General features: G+C 43.3%; 1 protein-coding gene across 6 annotated transcripts in view; it reads left to right on the forward strand.

Annotated features, from left to right (window-relative positions):
- The window catches only part of TC2N (tandem C2 domains, nuclear), a 137,316-nt gene that overhangs the window by 38,125 nt on the left and 78,865 nt on the right, over window positions 1-20,326 (forward strand). For 4 of the 6 annotated variants that reach the window (XM_033951812.1, XM_033951809.1, XM_033951806.1 and 1 more), the window contains 2 exons: window positions 3,524-3,662; window positions 9,775-10,005. In XM_033951812.1, coding sequence (XP_033807703.1) covers window positions 3,590-3,662; window positions 9,775-10,005 — 304 coding nt within the window. In that variant the 5' untranslated portion in view covers window positions 3,524-3,589. Of the gene's footprint in view, window positions 1-3,523; window positions 3,663-6,950; window positions 7,051-9,774; window positions 10,006-20,326 lie in introns of those variants that run through there. The other 2 variants (XM_033951808.1, XM_033951811.1) reach the window with 2 other exon arrangements.

Here is a 20,326-nt window from a genome sequence, read left to right on the forward strand (position 1 = left end):
AAGCAATATTGCTAAAGGGCTGTCGGGTAAGATTTGCTTCTTTGTGGATGATACCAAAATCTACAATAGAGTAGACACCCCTGATGATGCGATTAACATGAGGAAGGACCTAGCAAAGATTGAAGAATGTTCTGAAATTTGGCAGTTAAGATTTAATGCTAAGGAATGCGAAGTCATGCATTTGGGCTGCAAAAACCCAAGAGAACTGTACAGTTTAGGGGGTGAGGAACTTTTTGTGCATGAAAGAGGAGCAAGATTTGGGTGTGATAGTACGTGATGATCTTAAGGTGGCCAAACAGGTTGAAAAGACGATGGCGAAAGCTAGAAGGATGCTAGGGCGCATAGGGAAGTAGGAAAAAGGAGGTTTTGATGCCCCTATATGACTGGTGAGACCTCATTTAGAATATTGTGTACAATTCTGGAGTTATATCTTCAAAAAGATATAATGGAGTCAGTCCAGAGGAAGGCTATTAAATGGTCAGTGTTCATCATAAGGTATATGGGGACAGATTTTAAAATCTCAGTATGTATACTTTGGAAGAAAGGTGGAGGAGGGGAGATATGATAGCCATTTAAATACCTACAGTATGTGACATAAATGCGCTTGAGGTGTGACACATTTGAAAGGAAGCTCCAGAATAAGAGGGCATAGGATGAAGTTAAGAGGGTGGTAGATACGTGGAATAGTCTCCCGGTGGAGGTGGAGATGGGGACTGTGTCTGAATTCATGAAGCGTGGGACAGGCACATGGGATCTCTTAGGGAGAGGAGAAGATAGTGGATGCTGCAGATGGGCAGACTGGATGGGCCATTTGGCCTTTATCTGCCATTATATTTCTACTAGTATTTTAGCCCGTTACATTAACGGGTGCTAGAATATATGTCTGTCTGTTTTTATTTTATCTCTCTCTCTGTCCCGCTGTCTTTCTTTCTGTCTGTCTCTCTCCCTGGCCCCCTTTGTCTGTCTGTCTTTCTGTGTCTCTCCCTGTCCCTGTGTCTTTCTTCTTTTCTTTCTGTCTCCCTTCCTCCCGCTGGTGCTAGAATATATGTCTGTCTTTCTTTCTGTTTCTCTCCCTACCCCTGTCTTTTTCTTTCTTTCTCTCTTCCTCCCGCTGTCTTTTTTCTGTCTCTCTCCCTGCCCCTGTCCCTGTGTCTTTCTTCCTATCTCCTTCCCTGTGCAGCAGCCGCAGCATTCCCTCTCCCTCCATTTCCCTGTGCATCATCATTTTTTCCCTCAGTCTAGCTTCTCCTGCCCCTCCTACACTCAGTACTTTAAACTTCGGCCCGGCCTGTAGGTCAGGGGTTTCTCGGGCTGACCACCACCCGCTGCTGGTGGCTCCGTGCTCGGCCGCCGCGGCCTGCAGCCGCTGACAGTCACCACGGCCTACAGCTGCCGCGGTCTGCAGCCACTGACAGCCGCGGCGGCTGACATCTGCCTCGGGGGGAAGGGAGAAAGAAAAAGAGATTGCGCGCATGCGCACTCCTACCTGCGGTGCCCTACAGCTCACAGAAAACGGGAGCACGCAGGTGGGAGTGCGCATGCGCGGCTTAGGGTTTTATTATATTAGATACTCTATGACCTTACAATGAAAGTGTTAAGAGCTTTAGCCTATGGCCCCTTCGGAGCCCGTGGGAGCAGGTCAGTACCAATTCCTTCTACCATGGGTAAAAGAAAGGCGAAAATCCATCTATTAGCCTCAGGCATGGGTCCAATGGACCTGCACCTCATGGTTTCCTCTTTGCCACGATTGGAAGAGCAGGTAACTTTAGGTATACAGTTTGCTTCCCTCTCAGGGGCGCCATCCCCAGCTATTAAGTTTTGTTGGAAGAGTAGAGACACCCTCTAAGGTTGAGGATGTAACCTCTTCCTTATAATTGTCTGATGTAACTGGCCTTAGTGTTTCAGATCAATCTGGTACGGTGGGAATAAAAGGTTTGACTCCTGTACAAATGGTCGTGGAGCCAAGCCTGAATGTTCTCCCTAAAGATAAAGTAGTCACTTTAAATTGATGTATAGTTAACTGTTAATAGGTTTGAGTCTTCATTGCAAAATACTGTTTTGAAATTGTCAGTTCTCCTCTGATACAACAGTTAAAATGGACGAGCATGAAATTCAAATAAGAGTTAGGAAATAAATTAGATAAATTGGATAAATCTGCGTGTAATTTACAGAGTACTGCTTCTGCTAACATTAAAGATAGTATATTGGTTCATGCTAAGATGGAAAAAATGGAGAATTATATGAGAGCCAAAAATATCCGTTTCTTAAATTTCCCTATCACACATTACCTATCTCCTGCCCCAAAAGACCGCTAGACAACCAGTTAATAATAATAATAATAACAGTTTATATAAGGTCAGGGATGCCGGGGAGAAGGCAGGAGGGAGGCAGAAGTGGGTCAGAGTCGGCCCAAAAGTTATTTGCAAATTTTCAATATTCGCGGGCCGGCTTTGTCCTTAACCCACCCCCCCCCCCCCCCCCCCGTGAATATTGAGGGAGGAGTGTATGCTTTTGACAAATCCAAAACTTCACCTCACTCTACAAGAAGAGGAAATAAGTAATTCTCTTGCTAAATCCCAAGTCTGAGATAGCTACATCTGATATGTTGTAAATTTTACATTAAAAATGTTCCATCATCTTCTAATCTTTTCAGAAGTAAGACAAACCAATAGCATCAGGTAATTCATTCCTTTATTTTTCTTTTTCTTCCTTGTTGCAGAGATACAGGGGACATGCTAGTATCTCTGCAACAAGGAAGAAAAAGAAAAATAAAGGAATGAATTACCTGATGTTATTGGTTTGTCTTACTTCTGAAAAGATTAGAAGATGATGGAACACTTTTAATGTAAAATTTACAACATATCAGATGTAGTTATCTCAGACTTGAGATTTAGCAAGGGAATTGCTTATTTCCTCTTCTTGTAGAGTGAGGTGACATTTTGGATTTTGTCAAGAGTTGATTGACCTCACTTTCATCTTCATACACTTGAGGAGTGTATGCTTTCCCTACTTGTTAAACCACATTACTGTTGATTGAAATTAAGTGTTTTAAAGTTTCTTTGCCATTGGTTTGTCTTTAGTACATGTATTTACAGGATTATTAGGAGGTTCTATTTTTCCAAGATGAGCCTGGGGTTGTTTTGTTTTGTTTTTTTTGCCAGTACATCTATGGACTTGTAGTTTTGGACATCTCAATTGAAAGCTGGACTATGAACCCTTAGCCAGCTCACTCTGTTCCTGTCTTAATTTCCCATAAGAAAATAACTGTGACACAGAATTTCATTTAACAATCATTGCCATAATTTGATTCCTAAACAAATTCTCTTGATTGTTTTAACTGTTTGGGAATCTGTGTATAAGTTTCTTTGTATTTATTTCTGTATTTGTTATTCACTGATTTCAACATTTGAAAAGACAGACTGCAGATTGATAGTTCTGACTAGAGCCAGTGAGCACATTTCTTTACCAAAGCAGGACAATAGACACTGGAAAATTCTCACCCATGTCCTTGTTTTGTTAACAGGCCAGATTCTTGTCCCTTGAGGCACTGTACCTTTGTTATATACCTGCTGGGTGCTAGAGGCTCAGTATGATGGCAACAGAGTTCATAAAAAGTTGCTGCCAGGGCTGTCTCTCTCTTGACAAAAGGAATGGCACAAAAGGTAAGTAAAGAATCCTGAAAACCCCCCCAGAAACTGCGTGGTATGGGAAACCATTGTAAAATAAAATACAATTCTGTGTCTTTAAAGTATATTGCAGACAGACTCCTGAGCTCATTAATGCCACGTGCACATAGCAGTGCTCAGTCTACAGATTCTGGTTCATTTGTTCTGTTCTGGGCTTCTGCTTCTTTTTTGCTTTGTAATAGGAGAGGGAGGATGAAATGGGGTGTGTAAGCGTAAAGGTAAAACTGGCATGCTTAATGCACTATGGGCTAGATTCACTAACAAAGCGTTCCGATCCGTGGCCGATCCAATCCCGGGCGACCGATTCACAAAAAGACTGCACATCATACAAATGCTCTAATCGCAAACACGCCCACGAGCTATTCCCACGGATCGCTTCAGAGCGAACCCGACACATGCGCAGACTTATCTTCTTTGCCTGAAGATGGTCTGCACATGCGCCGACTCTCCTAACTTCCCTCTCGCTCCCCGCGTGCAAACTGACCAACTTTAACTGGCACCTCTGCAGCCCAGATCCATCTGTTTGGAAGGCTGAGCTCGGCTTCCATCCCGAAGCCTGACATTTGCAAACAGGCTTTCAGAGCACCGGGGGGAGGAGGGTGGGGGAGCGCCTGCAGGGCGGCAGAGAGATGGTTTTTTTTTTTAAAAAAAGCTTTATTGTCGCGAGCAACAATAAAGTTTTTTTAAAAAAGGAACTGTTAACGTGCTTTCCTCCATCCTTCCTCATGGCGTGTTTTTTTAAAACCACGGGCTCCCAAGTATGGATGCATGCAAGAGCAGGGCGGCAGTCGGAAAGGACGCCAGCGACTGGTTCCCAGCAGTCGCTTCTTTGTTGATTGGACAGCCCAGTCGGTGTTCCATATTTTGGTTAGTGAATCGCTCTGCCTTGCCTACTTTGCAGGCCATTTCCCCTCATTTGTCTGCGCGGATTGGATCGGATCGGAGGATGATCGGCACGCAGATTAGTGAATCGGGCCAGAGGAAAATCGGGTCGGTACACGATCGCAAACACAATCAGTGGGCTTAGTAAATCTAGCCCTTATTATTTTGGAATGGTTTGCACAATTTTTTAAAATATTTCGTCATTTGCATTTCATTGCTGGTAAACTTTCTATAACTGAATAAAAATATGTTCAACATACACTATGTTGTAGAACTACGACCTGCAAGTTGATTAGTATAGATGGATGCTCCATAGCTTCCAGACATATCTACATATTAATTGGAATTTCTCTTCAATATGATTCAGTTTCCTCTCACTGATGATAGCTAGCAAAGTGGAAGCTGTCCCTGCTTATGACATCATCAGATGGTGACCAGCCCACAATATGACACATACAGTATAAGCAAGAAAAAGGAGGATGAATTTAAAGGGGAAGTACCCTCAGTTCATGCCCTCCCCAACCCCCTGACCTAGGGTTACCGTATGACTCCAGGAAAAGGAGGACGGATTGAGAAATCCAGGTTTTACTTCCATTGCTTTTAATGGAAGTAAAACCTGGATGTCTTAATCTGTCCTCCTTTTTCTGGAGCCATATGGTAACCCTACCCTGACCCCCATGTCCCCTTAGCCCTCATCTGTTTCTATTAAAATATCAGAATCCCTAGACCTTTTTTTTTTTAAAAAAGAACAAAACAGATTCCAAAATAACTACGACTACTATTTATCATTTCTATAGTGCTGAAAGGCGTATGCAGCTCTGTACATTTAACATTCAATAAATGGTCCCTGCTCGGAAGAGCTTACAATGACTCAAAGAAAAATTTACATGCTGTGTATCAACCTGTCCCAACTCTCAGGCATCATAGCGCACCTTGGAATTTTTTCTTCAGCCATTTGAGGCTTTTTTCCTTCATTATAGAGTGTGTAGGCTGTGTATACTATTTGTCATTACTGGAGTGGAGTAAATTGTTGTTGAATTTTGTGGTGTTCCTCCAGTCCTTCTTTGTCTTCCCTCTATGCCTAACATCATTTTTCTGTGTTCCTGTCCCTCCCTATGTCTAGCTTCTCCCCTTTCCTTTCACCCCCACCTCAGTGCCAGAATCTCTCTCCCTCACCCTGACCCCCCTCCTCATATGATCTCTCTCTTTCTCTCCCCTTCCCCTCACTGGTCCAGCATCTCTCCCTCTCTCTCCTTCCTAGTGTAGTCTCTCTCACTTTCTATCTCCCCCCCTACTCAACCCCAGGTCTAGCTTTTTCTTCCTTCTTCTCTTCCCTTTTGGTCAAGGTCTGATTTTTAAAGATGCTCCTAATATAAGCCCTACCCCCAAAATAAGCCCTAGTTAAGATTGATCTCCAAAACCCCCTCCCCCCCTTCCGAATGTCCCCGACACTCTCCAACTCCATTACTGGCACTAGTGCTGTCTTGTCTCGGATGCATCAAGCAACCCTCACCCCTTTGAGACCAGATATACCTCTGCTCTGAGGCATCCTAAAGCAGCAGTGCTTTGAACGGGCTGCTTTGCGCCATTCCCCCCCGGGGCCTTCCCTCTGTCGGTGGGGTTGTGGTGTACTGGGGGATGGGACAGAGGGATAGAAAGATGCTTCACAAGGGGATAGAAACATAGAAAGATGACGGCAGAAAAGGGCTACAGCCCACCAAGTCTGCCCACTCTACTGACCCACCCCCTTACTAGGCCTCTGTAGGGATCCCACGTAGATGTCCCATTTATTCTTAAAGTCAAGCACGCTAGTGGCCTTGGTCACCTGCTCTGGAAGCTTGTTCCAGCGACCCACCACTCTTTCCGTGAAGAAGTACTTCCTGGCATCACCCTTAAATTTCCCTCCTGAGTTTGAGCGGATGCCCTCTAGTGGCCGAGGGACCCCTGAGTAGGAAGATGTCATCTTCCACCTCGACACGACCTGTGATGTACTTAAACGTCTCTATCATGTCCCCTCTCTCCCTGCGTTCCTCCAGAGTGTAGAGCTGCAATTTGTTCAGTCTCTCTTCGTACGAGAGACCCTTGAGCCCCAAGATATTTCTAGTGGCCATCTGCTGAACCGACTCGACTCTAAGCACATCTTTGCGGTAATGTGGCCTCCAGAACTGCCCACAGTACTCCAGATGAGGTCTCACCATGGTTCTGTACAGTGGCATTATGACCTCAGGTTTCCTGCTGACGAAGCTTCTATTGATACATCCCATCATTTGTCTTGCCTTGGATGATGCTTTTTCTACCTGATTTGCAGCCTTCATGTCTGCACTGATGATCTCTCCCAAGTCTCGTTCTATTGTCGTCCTAGCTAATGTTTCTCCATTTAAGGTGTAAGTTTTGCACGGATTCCTGCTACCGAGGTGCATGACCTTACATTTCTTAGCGTTGAAGCCCAACTGCCATGTCGAGGACCAGCTCTCCAACGCAAGTAGGTCCTGCGTCATATAATCCTGCACATTACTTTCCCTTACTGTATTACATATTTTGGCGTCATCGGCGAATAATGTTACTTTACCCTGAAGCCCTCGTGTCAAGTCCCTTATGAATATGTTAAAAAGCAGTGGACCCAGGACTGAGCCCTGCGGCACTCCGCTGGTCACTTCCGATGTTTCGGAGAAGGTGCCGTTGACTACCACCCTCTGAAGTCTACCACTCAGCCAATCATTGACCCATGTAGTTAGTGTCTCACCTAACCCCATTGATTTCATCTTGTTTAGAAGGGTGAGAGGGGAAGAAAGATGCTGCTTATGGGGGGGGGAGAGAAAGAATAGAAGAAGAATTGGGATGGAGGAGAGGGATAGAGAGATGATTGTTATACATGAAAAAAAAATAAGACATCCCCTGAAAATAAGCCCTAATGCATTTTTTGGAACAAAAATTAATATAAGATCTGGTCTTATTTTCAGGGAAACATGGTATTTGTTTCATAGTGACCTGCTGTTAAAGCACTATCTCAGATTTGGAACCTCTCTCTATCATTGAAACTATGAGCCGCCCAAACTGGGAGTAATCTCCCATGCTAATATTACAGGAAAGCATTTATAAATAGTTGTGTTTTTAAGTTTCTTAAAGGCCATGTGATCCTGACATAATCTCAAAACTCAAGGAAGAGAGTTCCAGCTGTGGAAAATATAGCCATCTTTGATCTAACATAGTGAACTCCATCTTCCTTCATGCTAATCAATCACATCCCTCCTTCAGATCTCAATGTAACCAATGGAATTGCATGAGAACAGGCAAAATATGTGCAGTTGCGTTTTGAGCCATTGGTAGACTCTGTAGAGCCTTCTTTGATAATCGGATTTCCTGAGATGATTCAGAAATACTAATACCGCCTATTATCCTAAGACAAGCAGGCAGCATATTCTCACATGTGGGTGACGTCAACCACAGAGCCCCAGTGCGGACAGGTTTAAAAGTGTATTGCCACTTTAAGAATTTAAGAAAATTTGTGATCCACCAACACCCGAAGTAGGCATGCAGCTCCTCAGTTCTTAGTTTTCCACGGAGCTAAGGAGACGTGTGCTTTTGAACATTGTTCAAATTTTTCTGCCTTTTGCCTTCCTACTCCCGCGTTTCTTTCTTTACAAAATTTATTTTCTTAATGGCCACCACTCCCTCCAACCCATTTGACTTAGCTAGGGAGTCCCACATGTGAGTATATGTTGCCTGCTTGTTCTAGGATAAATATCTTAACACCATAAAGATCACAGAGTCACTGCAATATAAGTCATATAATCTTGATACTCAATCTTTATGAGGACCAAATGGGGTATCAGACAGCCTGACAAACAATTTAGTTTGAAGGGAGAGACTCTTCATTTGCCCCACGGTACCTCCTCCTCCATACTTCTTGTTTTTTACTATTTTTTTCTAAATTATTTCTCATATATGTTCTTCTCAGTGGTGATTATCTTATCGTTTCATATACTTTTAACTTATTAATTGAAGTTACTTAGCTTTCAGCCTTGAAGTCATTCCCCTGAACGCCAACGCGTTTCGAGTATCTTTGTCAACATGGGGAAGCTGAAACACCAAGAAACATAGCCATTAGGGTTAAGGAATCCAACTATAATTATTATTTTAGGAATATCCAAACCCTCCCTCTTGTCAAACACACATTACTTACTTATATTTGTGGACATACACAGCGTACCGCCAACCGACTTGGAAAAGCAAGCCGCGGCGTACTGACTCGAGTTAAATACCCCTCCTGCATGACGACATTTCCGGGGGAATCAACTATACTACCTCAGAAAAATTTTTTAAAAGGGACATTACCCAACTTTAAAGGTCAGCTTGAGCTAACCAATCAGATGATTCGTTCAGCCCTTTGGGGGACATGGTATCTAATATGAACATCCACCGGAGTTCACAACGGTTAGGATAAAGCACGGTTACTTACCGTAACAGGTGTTATCTGGGGACAGCAGGCAGATATTCTCACAACTCTCCCATCATGCCTAGTTGGCTTATCGAACTGAGGAGCTGCATATCTACGTCTGGTGGGAAGGCACTCATGCTTGCATGGTGCGGGCGGTTTGTAAACTTTCTTAAGTTCTAAAGTGGAAATACGAACTTTTTAAACCTGTCCATACTGGGGCTCCGTGGATGACATGTGAGAATATCTGCTTGTTGTGCCCAGATAACACCTGTTACGGTAAGTAACTTTGCTGAATGTAGGATAGAGTGATATATTAGCTATGCAATAAATAAATATGTAAGCAATATATATTGGAGCTTAGCCCTATAATATTTAAACAATCAGGCAACTAGTCTTAAATAAAAAATGGCCTTTTAGAGGCAAGCAAAGTAATTTTACTAATAATATAGAAATTTGTTCATATTTACTTACATTTCACAGTAATCTAACAGAGGTGTTTTACAGGATTTGTAATTTAACAAGAAGTTTTCAAATGGAACCTAAAAAGAGACTATTCTATTTGTGATAAAATGTACACTTGAATTAAAATTTAAAACTGATCATTCTGAAAATAATTTCTTAAAACTCTGGAGCTGTTTTAATTTCCAAAAGACCTTATGAACTGAGAGGTTAACCTGGTGTTCCATAGTTGGCATAGTATGGACAGTGGTTGATGAACATTTGATAACATCATCAATTCTGAATGAACATCCTTGTTTTATTTTTAAGCTATTGAGAGTAAAGAATGTGAAGGTGGAGCCAAGAAGAATCCAAACGTTGTGGATACACCTCCAGTCTCTTACGTTTCAACAAAACGTCAGGTTGGATGCACAGAGGATTTCCTCCTTTCCAAATTTCCATTCGATGGTAGGCAGGTTCCATTTGTGGTCCCTTCCTTTAAACCGTCCTACATACAACCAAGAGCTCTCCATGGCCCATCCCATCTAGAAGGACCTAAAGGTAAATACAACGCACAGTAGTAATAAAGCCATGAGTCAAAAAATATCATCTAAACTACAGGTAGTAGAGAAGTAGCCTAATGGTTAGTACAATGAGTTGAGAACCTGGGGTCCTGGGTTTGGTTCCCACTACAACTCCTTGTAACTAGGCAAAGACGCAACCTTCCATTGTCCCAGGTACAAAAGCTTAGATTGTGAGCCCACTAGGATCAAAGAAAGTATCTTTATATAGTAAATATGGTTGTACCACAGAAAGGTAGCAGAGTCAAACCTTGGATAGCGAGTAACATGTTGTGCAAGTGTTTTGTAAGATGAGCAAAACATTTTATTAAATTTTAACTCGATAAATGAGCGTTGCCTTGCATTACAAGCACATATAGGTGCGTCACGTCAAGTACACACAATATATGCGCATTGCTGAGCGTGACTGAACGTAATAAAAGCGTCACGCCCAATTCACCCACAGTGTAGTGACTGTTCGAAATGAGCGCGGTCTTGCAGTACTGTATTTTGTATTAGTTCTTGGGTTATGGAACGAATCGTCTTGAGTTTCCATTATTTCCTATGGGAAAATTCGCTTTGATATACGAGTGGGTATCCGGGCTCTTTGTCGGTGACTTTTGGGGATCAGTTCCTCGCTTTTTTTGGAGGCAGAGGAGGAGCCCTCAGTGTCTTATTTTTATAAGCAGCTAACTGCTTTGCGGGCAACTCATGATTTTTCTTCTATTTTACTGTCGTGGCAGTGGGATCTGGGATATGTGTTGTCGGCCGATTTGTTTCTTCCTTCCCTTAAGGGGGTTTCCTGGGTTAGTGTACAATGCAGAGCTTCGGGAATGTCACTATTGAACTCTGTTGAGAGCTTACGCTTCCCAAAGTCAGGCTTATATGGGCTGTGTGGATACCCAGTTATGCCAAAAATGCTCCGTTATTGGGAATTCTTATTTCCATGGGCTCTGGCCCTGTACTTGTGTTCAGGATTTTTGGAGCACTCTAGCTTTCTTTTTGGGGAGGCTATTGCAGGCGCCGCTTTCAGTGGCCGCCATTCCTGTTATTTTCTCAATTCTCTGCGTGGTCTAGGTTTGGTTCTTCCGAGTGGAAGTTCCTGGGTAAATGTTTCATATTGGGGAAGAAATGTATCTTAACCCACTGGACCTTGGGGGAGGCGCCCACGGTTTGCTGTTGGTGGAACAAATTACATGAGTTGATGGATTGGGAGGCTCGTATGGCGTCCTATTCTCGTCGGAAAAGCTATAATTTTCTGCAGATTTGGTCTCCCTATTTGCAGGTTTTGCCTCCGAGAGCCCGGAGCCACATTCTGAACAAACTGCAACTGAGTGCACATCCACCTGGGGTGGGTTAGTTTGGGGTCAGGGGGTGGGTGTGGGGGGGGGATTCTGTGGAGAGGTGGTTTATGGGCTTGGATTTGCCATGAGATACTTCTGATCTTCCCCCTGAGGGGGGGAAGCACCAAATCCCTGAAAGGGGAGGATCAGAAGTAGCTCCGATGCTTGACTGGATTACAAATACAGTGGTACCTTGGATTACGAGCATAATCCATTCCAGGAGCATGCTCGTAATCCAAAATGCTCGTTTATCAAAGCGAGTTTCCCCATAGGAAATAATGGAAACTCGCTTTGATATGTTCCCACCCCCTAAGGCCAGCGGTACTGCTCTATCCCCCCCCCCACGAGAACCGGCATTGCTCCCCCCGAAGGCCCCCCTGCGATCCGGCACCCTCCCCCCCTGCGATCCAGTGCCGGTGCCCAGATGACAGTAAGCAGGGGGGGGGTGCCGGATCACGGGGTGGGGGGCGCTCATAAATCGAGCCATGCTCGGTTTCCGAGGTGCCGATTTTGCAAATGTTTTGCTCGTCTTGGAAAACACTCGCAAACCGGTGCACTCGTAAACCGAGGTACCACTGTATACGCGTGTTGATTTTCACATGTGTATTTCTAGCATCACAGTTGCAATCTAAAGCTAAGTATTGTTGGAGATTTTTTAAATTAATTTTTCTTATATTTTTCCTTATTTGGGGGGGTCGTATTTGCTATTACAACGTGTTTGTCTGGATTACTTTGGGACAGTTTTTGAACTTAAGTTTCACTTGACCGGTGGGGGGGAGGAGGGATCCCAGGTTTTTCTCAGTGGGTCCTTAGAGCCCTTGAATTTTTTACTTGGTTCCCCTCCCGGTCAGAGGAGACTATGATTTAACGTTTGGAGCCTTTTTTGGCTTGTTGCTCTAGCTGTGCTAGTTTTTTTCAGCTAGATGGTTCTGAGGCTCGTTTAGTAAGTTAAATGGCTCTTGTTCCCATTTATAATCTTAACGCTTATGTGGGAACATGACACTCTCTAAACATTACTCAAAAACCAGGAGGGCTGATATACTGCTTCAATTATTGCATAAAGGAAAGGTGTTCATATATAATTGGCCATTAATTATCTCAAGTAAATGAACCCTTATAAAATGCAAGGTAAACAAATCCTAGCAGATTAAAAAACAAAACAAAACAATACCCTCTTAATCTCCCTAATACAGTAGACTCCCTGTTAACCGGAACTCAAGCAACCAGAAAAAAAATCAAAGAAAAACTGTAATACTTTAAGTAAAAATGAAAATAAAATCAATTTCTGCTGGAAATTTAACTTGGCATGGCACACCTGAGTACCCCCATGCTTTGCCTACCACATGTCCAGTAGCTTGTCTGGAACAGTTTATGGTATGCCATAGTATGTGGTATAATATTAGTTAGGTCTGTTTTTTTAACAGTAACTCTCAAGCAACCAGAAACTACATTTATCCGGCATCTATCAATCCTCATGGGTGCCGGTTAACTGTGTCTACACAGCACCAAATTGCTGGACCAAGATTGCCAGCTCACTCTAAGGCAACTGAACTAGTCTTAGTTTTGTCCCATTGCACACATGGAATTGTATTTCTGGGTTTTCTTAGGAAAATAAGAATTAGAAATCCAGTCTTCCAACTGAAAAAAATTTGGGCCAACTTAAGAGTATATGATGCCTTAGGTGAACTGTCAGCCCTGCTCCCCCCGCTTCCCCACTACTCAGGTGTCTAACATCTACCCTGTACTCTCCCTCCCCCCTTGTCCAACATTTGTTCTCCCTGGCCTGGACATCTGATCTATACAGCCACACAGTAGGTGAACATGCACAGTACAGAGCCGACCTCAGTAGTCACAAGCCCAGAAAACTCTGGAAAGTGCTGTGAGTATAGCACAAATGCATTCAAGTGGCACTCCTTAAATAAAGAGGGCCCAAAATGCAAGATGATTAAAATGTTTGGGAGAGGATCCTGGCTGTTTAAATCACCTATCCAGAGTTAACCGAGCATTTTTCAGCAGCACTTGTGTGGATAATTGCATTACACTCCTCCCTCCGTATTCACGGTTTCAGTATTTGCGGATTCAGTTATTCGCGTTTTTTTGGCCCGGAAACCCTCCCCCCCCCCCCTAGTGAATCACTCCGTCCCAGACCTTTCCGGGAGCTATCTTCCTACAAGGACAAGTAGTCGGAGAGATCTAGTAGTGATCAAAGTTACAGGAGGAGGGTTCTTCCCTCTGCACAGGTTGGACAGAGCCCAAACAGCATTTCTAGTCATCGTTAGTCTGTTGGACTACCGCTACCATTTACAGCACGCTTTTAGAAAAAACATAATAATAATAACAGTTTATATACCGCATGACCGTGGTTTACAATGATTAAAAATGTTACAGATTGAGTAGTACTAACAGAGTTGAGGTTTAGCGATCAGTTGTGGGTAAAAATTGTGCAGTGCAGCTGCCTACGTACTTTAGGAACAGACATGTTTTTAGGTGTTTCCTGAATTCACCATAATGCTGCCTGATATGAGAAGAGATGTTGATGGTGTCTTTCAAATTTACATCCTCTAACTGGTGGGGAAACGAAATTCACGTTTGAGCTTCTCATATGTTGATTGGTTGAAAAAGAGAAAAGGTCAGATATATATCTGGGGGCTAGGCCGAAAAGTACCTTAAAGCAGAAACAACTGAACTTAAACTTCACACGTGCCTCCATCGTCAACCAGTGCAGGAGTCGGCAAGAAGGAGTTACATGATCGAACTTCTTCAGCCCAAAAATTAGCCTGACCCCGCCGCATTTTGCACCAGTTGTAATCGCTACAAGTTCTTCTGGGTAATTGCCAGATGGGCGATATTGCAGTAGTCAAGTTGGCTTAGTATAAGGGATTGTACCATAATTCTGAACGATGAAGCATCAAAATATGCTCTAATGGAACGAAGCTTCCATAGAGTAAAAAACCCTTTCTAACCAAAGAGTCCACCTTGTCTACGATTCTAAAACTACTCAGAGCTCCGAACACTTTAACAATGCTGATATACCCACCACATTCACCCAACTACCTCCGTGAAATGAATATTCTCGCACTAATCTCGTCACCTCTCTAATAATAATCTTACCCACGGACCTTACTTGGTGGTCCTGCAGTGACTCGGGGCAGGAGCGATCTTCCCATACTCCTGCCCCATGCAGGTCCATCCTCCAAAATGGCTGCTGGGAGTTCCCGTTGTAGTCTCGAGAGACCACGGGAATTCTCGGCAACCATTTTGGATGATGGATCTACACAGGGCAGGAGCGTAGGAAGATCGCTCCTGCCCTGAGTCACCGCTAGACCACCAGGTAAAGGTCCAGGAGGTGGGGGTGGGTCAGAGTCGGCCCAAAAGTTATTTGTGAATTTTCCATATTCGTGGGCCGGCTCTGCCCCTAACCTCCATGAATACGGAGGGCGGAGTGTACATAAATATTTATGGATTGCTAATATCCCCCAGGAGGAGTTCAATGCATTTTACAGATTAAGACGAAACTGGCCATATCCGGGAATTACAATCTTACATTAGGGATCAAGATATAATGACAGGGGAGCCAAAATAGTCTGATTGACTGTTACATTTCTGTCTAGCTGTGCCGTATGCCTAGAACAAACTGCCTGAATCCCTATGACAGGCTCCGTCTCTGTCAGTGTTCATGTCCAAGTTAAAAGTTCACCTCTTTGAAACTGCTTTCAACTCCTAACTCCTCTCACCTTGGGTTCTGCATCCCCCAACCTTATGTGTCATATCGGTCTGTTCAAGTTAAACGGTAAGCTCTTCAGAGCAGGGACCAGCTATTAAATGTCAAAATGTACAGCACTGTGTACACCTTTTCAGCACTATAGAAGTAATAAATAATAGTAGTGGTAAATGGAATGAGATCTTTATCATAGGTATAGGATTTCAAAACCTCTGCGAAAGTCATCATTTAAGCTGAATGAGATATTTTGCAAAGAGAGAGGTTTTCAGGCCTTTACAGACACGTGTGTAAGAGGGAGAGGTTCTTAGTTGTATTTGGAGAAAGTTCTGCCATTTTGCCGCCATATATAGAAAATTTATAGAATGTATTGTGTTGTATTTTGAAATTCCCAAACCGTAGACCAGTGTATCGCAAACTGTGTGCAGCGACACACTCGTGTGCCTCCTGAGATTTCAGCTGTGCCACGACACACTGGAAAGGAGGAGAGGTGTCAGCACCAGCTGACTGCCTACAGGATGTGCCTCTTGTGGCGAGAGACAAGTCCTATAGGCAATCAGCCAACGCCTCTCCTCTTCCTTCTTGACATCCTCCATTGCCTGCTCAGGGCCCACCTGGAGGGCCTTTGCACATGGGCAGATGTCAGTTTGATGATGTCACACACGTGTGTCATGTCGTCATGGAGACATCCGCACACTTCCGGTTGCCTCGAGCCACGGCCACTGCGTTTAGTGTGCCGTGGCTCAGCAAAGTTTGCGGGACACTGCCCTCAGCATGTCAATCTCAAATGGTTGCTGATTAGGTGATAATTTTTCTAAATTAATCATATAATCCAGGGATTCACCATGAAAGATCAACGTACATAGCTTAACGAGAAGCAGCTTCAGAGGGAAGCCAGTGTAGATTGAGATAGAGCAGCAACACTTTCTCATTTCTTGTTTCTGAAAATATAAGCCTGGCTGCTACGTTCTGGATGGCCTGTAATTTTTTGCGTATAGCTACTGTGCATCCTACTTAAAGGATGTTCAGTCTGAGACAATATAAGCGATTGGACCAAGAGCCAAATGGTTTCTCTGTCAATGTCCGGTTAGATCCCAAGTCGAAACCGGCTAATTTGAGGGCATTGTGGGGTGGAGTTAGTGATATTTGGCACTTAATAAGTTAAAGGTAATCGTATAAATAGAACCGCATAAAATGCAGAGGCTAAGTTATTTGATGTATTCATGGGTTTAGTGATTCAGCAAATTTTAACTTGTTGGCAGAATAGTTCTGAATTTTCAGATTGTGCCTGGTGGAACGCTGTTTGTTTGTTTGCGAAAGAATGCTGTAAAACAGAAGCGTTTGCCGTATTTTTATTTTTATTTTTTTTTTAAGTATGGGGGTTTGTTGGATTCTTATTGTTACACTGATGTATAAAATGTATAAAACCCGGCTCTTGTTGGTGCCTTGGTGGATGTGGTGGTGATCTGTTGTTTGTGATTTTATGTTTAAACAATTTTATCGATGACAACGCCATTTCCAATACAAAAGAACATCAATACCAACAGCAAAGAGTTGCACAGAAAACCCACCACTAATTCGGGTCATCAAGTTTTCATGTAACAAACTAAATACAATCCCACCCTAACAATAGTGCAGAACAAAGTTAAACTCGTAATACCTCCCTGCATACTGAGACAGAGCATCCCACCCCATCCCTTCCACCCCTATCTCATTCGTTTTCGAACAAGACATCAATGCTGTATTCGGGTTGTACTTTCGTAATTCCCAAGTATTATTCTATGGGGAAAAGGTTTGGACGTTTCCAGATGTGACAAGACAAACACAGGAAAGAAGGAAACTATTTTTGGCTATGAGATCTGAAACAGTGACTCTTGGCGCTTCCTTTCTGTTGACTTATCCAACAATACATGATTAAATATCTGGGAGTGAAATATACGTTCTTTTCACCTTAACAGCTACGAGGCTTTCTGGATATGAAGAAATTGGTCTCTGGAACTGTTTAGCTAATATAGAATGGCTATTAGGAAAAGTGGGTCTTATGCTGCCAATTCTTATTCATATTTTACTTGTAATTTGAGGTTCTCTTCACTTTATCAGGACCTTCCCTCTATTTATGGTGGCCTAATGAAGATATGTTGAGGATTTCTTTCTTTCTTTTTATTTATTCTTAATGATATTTCTTTCTGTGTTGCCTGAGCAAGATTATTCTTGTGAAAAATTGTTTAAAATGCAATTAAATTTAATTTAAAAAAAAAAAAATCTGAATCGGAGAAGATGATATAATCAAAAATTGAGGCAGGACTCTTCTGAACAAATATCGCAGGTCAAATCTGAAGTAAAGGATTTAAAAGCAATAACATCAACTTTGATTACAGACAAGAATTATGTACATCGCAAGATGGAACAATTTGAAAATTTCAATAGGAGGCTCAATATACGGGCATTGAACTTTCCTAAATCACCAGCCTTAAACCTGGTTGATTATTTTAAAAAAATAGCGAACTGAAATTCTTAAAATTCCTCAACAAGCTATTCCTCCATTCAATAAGATATATTATATTCCTAGTGCTGTTACCAAGACTGCTGAGGAAGGAAAATTGGTGGAAGAAGAATTCATTGTAAAAGATTTATTAAATTACATTATAGTAGTGACTTCTATTTTGCCAATACCTTGCACTTATGGGCGGATTACAAAAGAAGATAACTGGACATCTCCAGGAAAATTACAAATGAGGTTGCTGTTTACATGGTTGAGACTTTGCTGGGAGATTTACAAGACTGGGGATAGTCGTGGAGATGTGTTAAGATTTCTTGATGCAGTTATCTGCTATGTTGGAGGATTCCCTTTCAGAAGTAAAGGAAAGGGGGGGGGGACATTGCTCGTCTCTCTTGTATTCGAGCAGGACTTGAATTTACCCCTCCCTACTACTAAACTGCGCTAGCAGTTTTAGCGTGGGGAGCCGCGCTGAATGGCCCGTGCTGCTCCTGATGCTCTTAGAGTTCTTATGAGCGTCGGGAGCAGCGCGGGTCATTCATCGTGGCTCCCCACGCTAAAACTGCTAGCGTGGTTTAGTAGAAGAGGGGGTCAGTGATGAAACTTTACTTCCGTAATTCTCATTTAATTTTCTCCGAGCAAAGAATCTGGATTTATCAAACATTGTAAGAAAAGAGTTCTTGTCTATGCGTGATGAAAATAAAAAGTTGGGGGCTTCCTACCTATTAGCATACCCTTGTAAATGTTTGATTCGATATCTGGGGATTAAGTACACCTTTTTTTCTACCATCACAATTAAGAGTCTTTCTAGACTTTAAAAAGATTTCTAGCAAGTCATAGATTTAACTGGATAATTTGAATGTTTGGATTTGTTGTAGAGAATGACACAGTGACAAAATTCATCACCGTTCCCATCCCCGCGGATAACCGCGGGAAATAATCCCATGTCATTTTCTAGTGTCTATTTCAACCTCAGTCCTTCTACACCAGCATTGTTCAAAGCAAAGCTTGCAGGTCAGTGGTTGTGGCCATTCATACTCTGATTCTTATGTGAGCCAAGGATAATGAAGCCATTGTGACATCACTGATGTGATTGGCTCTTAGGCACTGGTGGAATGAGGCATTATGACATCACAATATCTGCTCTGGATACCAGAGACTGTCATTCTGTAGTGTCTGTTTCAACCTCAGTCCTTCTACACCAGCATTCTTCAAAGCAAAGCTTGCGGGTCAGTGGTTGTGGCCATTCATACTCTGATTCTTCCCTCTCTCCTTAAAGAATGACATGAAGATGGTTTCCGCGGTTATCCGCGGGGACGGGATTGGTGATGAATTTTGTCACCGTGTCATTCTCTAATTTGTTGGTCGTAGTCAGCTTTCCTTAATAAATAGGTCACACGCAGAGTTGTCTGTTTACGTTTCCTTCCGCTAAATTATGTTGTTATAAAAGATTTCTGGAGAGAACTCTCTCTTTTCAAGCTGCCAAACTGAATGATTGGTTTGGTAAAATTATGCTAGGATCCTCTTCTTATCTTGATTTTAGAAAACTATTGAAGATCCAACTGTTTGAAAAATTTGTATCCTAACTGGTTGTTTCGTTTAATAATTCTATGCTTCCGTCATGCAATGTATCTTCTTTTAAATTGTATTTTTACTGTATGGTCGGTTCTTATTTGTTGTAATCCGCTTAGAACCATTCTTTTAAATTGCATTTTTCTTTTAAATCACATTTTCTACTGTAGGACCAATTCTTATTTATTGTATTTTGTTTTGAATTGTTTTTCCCTCTTAAATTGTACTCTCCACTGTATGACTTGTGCTTATTTGTTGTAAACCGCCTAGAACCATTTTTGGTTAGGCGGTATCCTCTATAATAATCCTCTAAGCGCACATACGCACTTAGGAGGCTATGCTACCTGACATCGTGCTATGTCTCTCCATGGCCAGATTCTATCTGCAGCGCGCGGCGGCTTCAGGTGGCTGGCAGCAGGTGGTGGCTTCAGGTGGCTAGCGACAGGCGGCGGCGGCTTCAGGTGGCTGGTGGCGGGCGGCAGCTTTAGGTTGCGAGCGGTGGGTGGCGGCTTCAGGTGGCGGCTGATGGCTTCAGGTGGCTGGCGGCAGGTGGCAGCTTCAGGCGTCTGGGAAGGGGGAAGAAGGGGGGCCAAGGAGCAATCATGCTTTGCTTTGGGAGGGGAGGAACAGAAGGGGGCCACGGAGCAGTCAGGCATGGCACAACAGGGGGCCAGAGGAAGAGGGAAAGCGGGCTGCTTTGGGGGGAGGGGTGTGCTGGGGGCAGACAGCAATCATGCTTTTCTCTGGGAGAGGGCGGAAGCAGAAGGGGGCCATGGAGCAGGCAGGCATGGTACAACAGGGGGCCAGGGGGAGAGGGAAAGGGGGCTGCTTGGGGGGAGGGGTGTGCTGGGGCAGACAGCAATCATGTTTTGCTCTGGGAGGGGGGAAACAGAAGGGGGCCACGGAGCAGGCAGGCATGGCACAACAGGGGGCCAGGGAGAGAGGGAAAGGGGGCTGCTTTAGGGGGAGAGGTATGCTAAAAAAAAAAAAAAGACAGCGGCCAAGGAGGGAGAGAGAGAGAAAAAAAGAAAGATACACACACATCTATTCTAGCACCCGTTAATGTAACGGGCTTAAAAACTAGTATAAAAATAAAATTATTATTATTTTGCTGTAATCCTCTCCATGGGTTTAATGGATCCCCCCCCCCTGTTTAAATGGTGGTCTAAGAAAGGAAAATATTTTAATTTCT

The sequence above is a fragment of the Geotrypetes seraphini genome, chromosome 7 (assembly GCF_902459505.1).
Source record: "Geotrypetes seraphini chromosome 7, aGeoSer1.1, whole genome shotgun sequence".
NCBI lineage: Eukaryota > Metazoa > Chordata > Amphibia > Gymnophiona > Dermophiidae > Geotrypetes > Geotrypetes seraphini.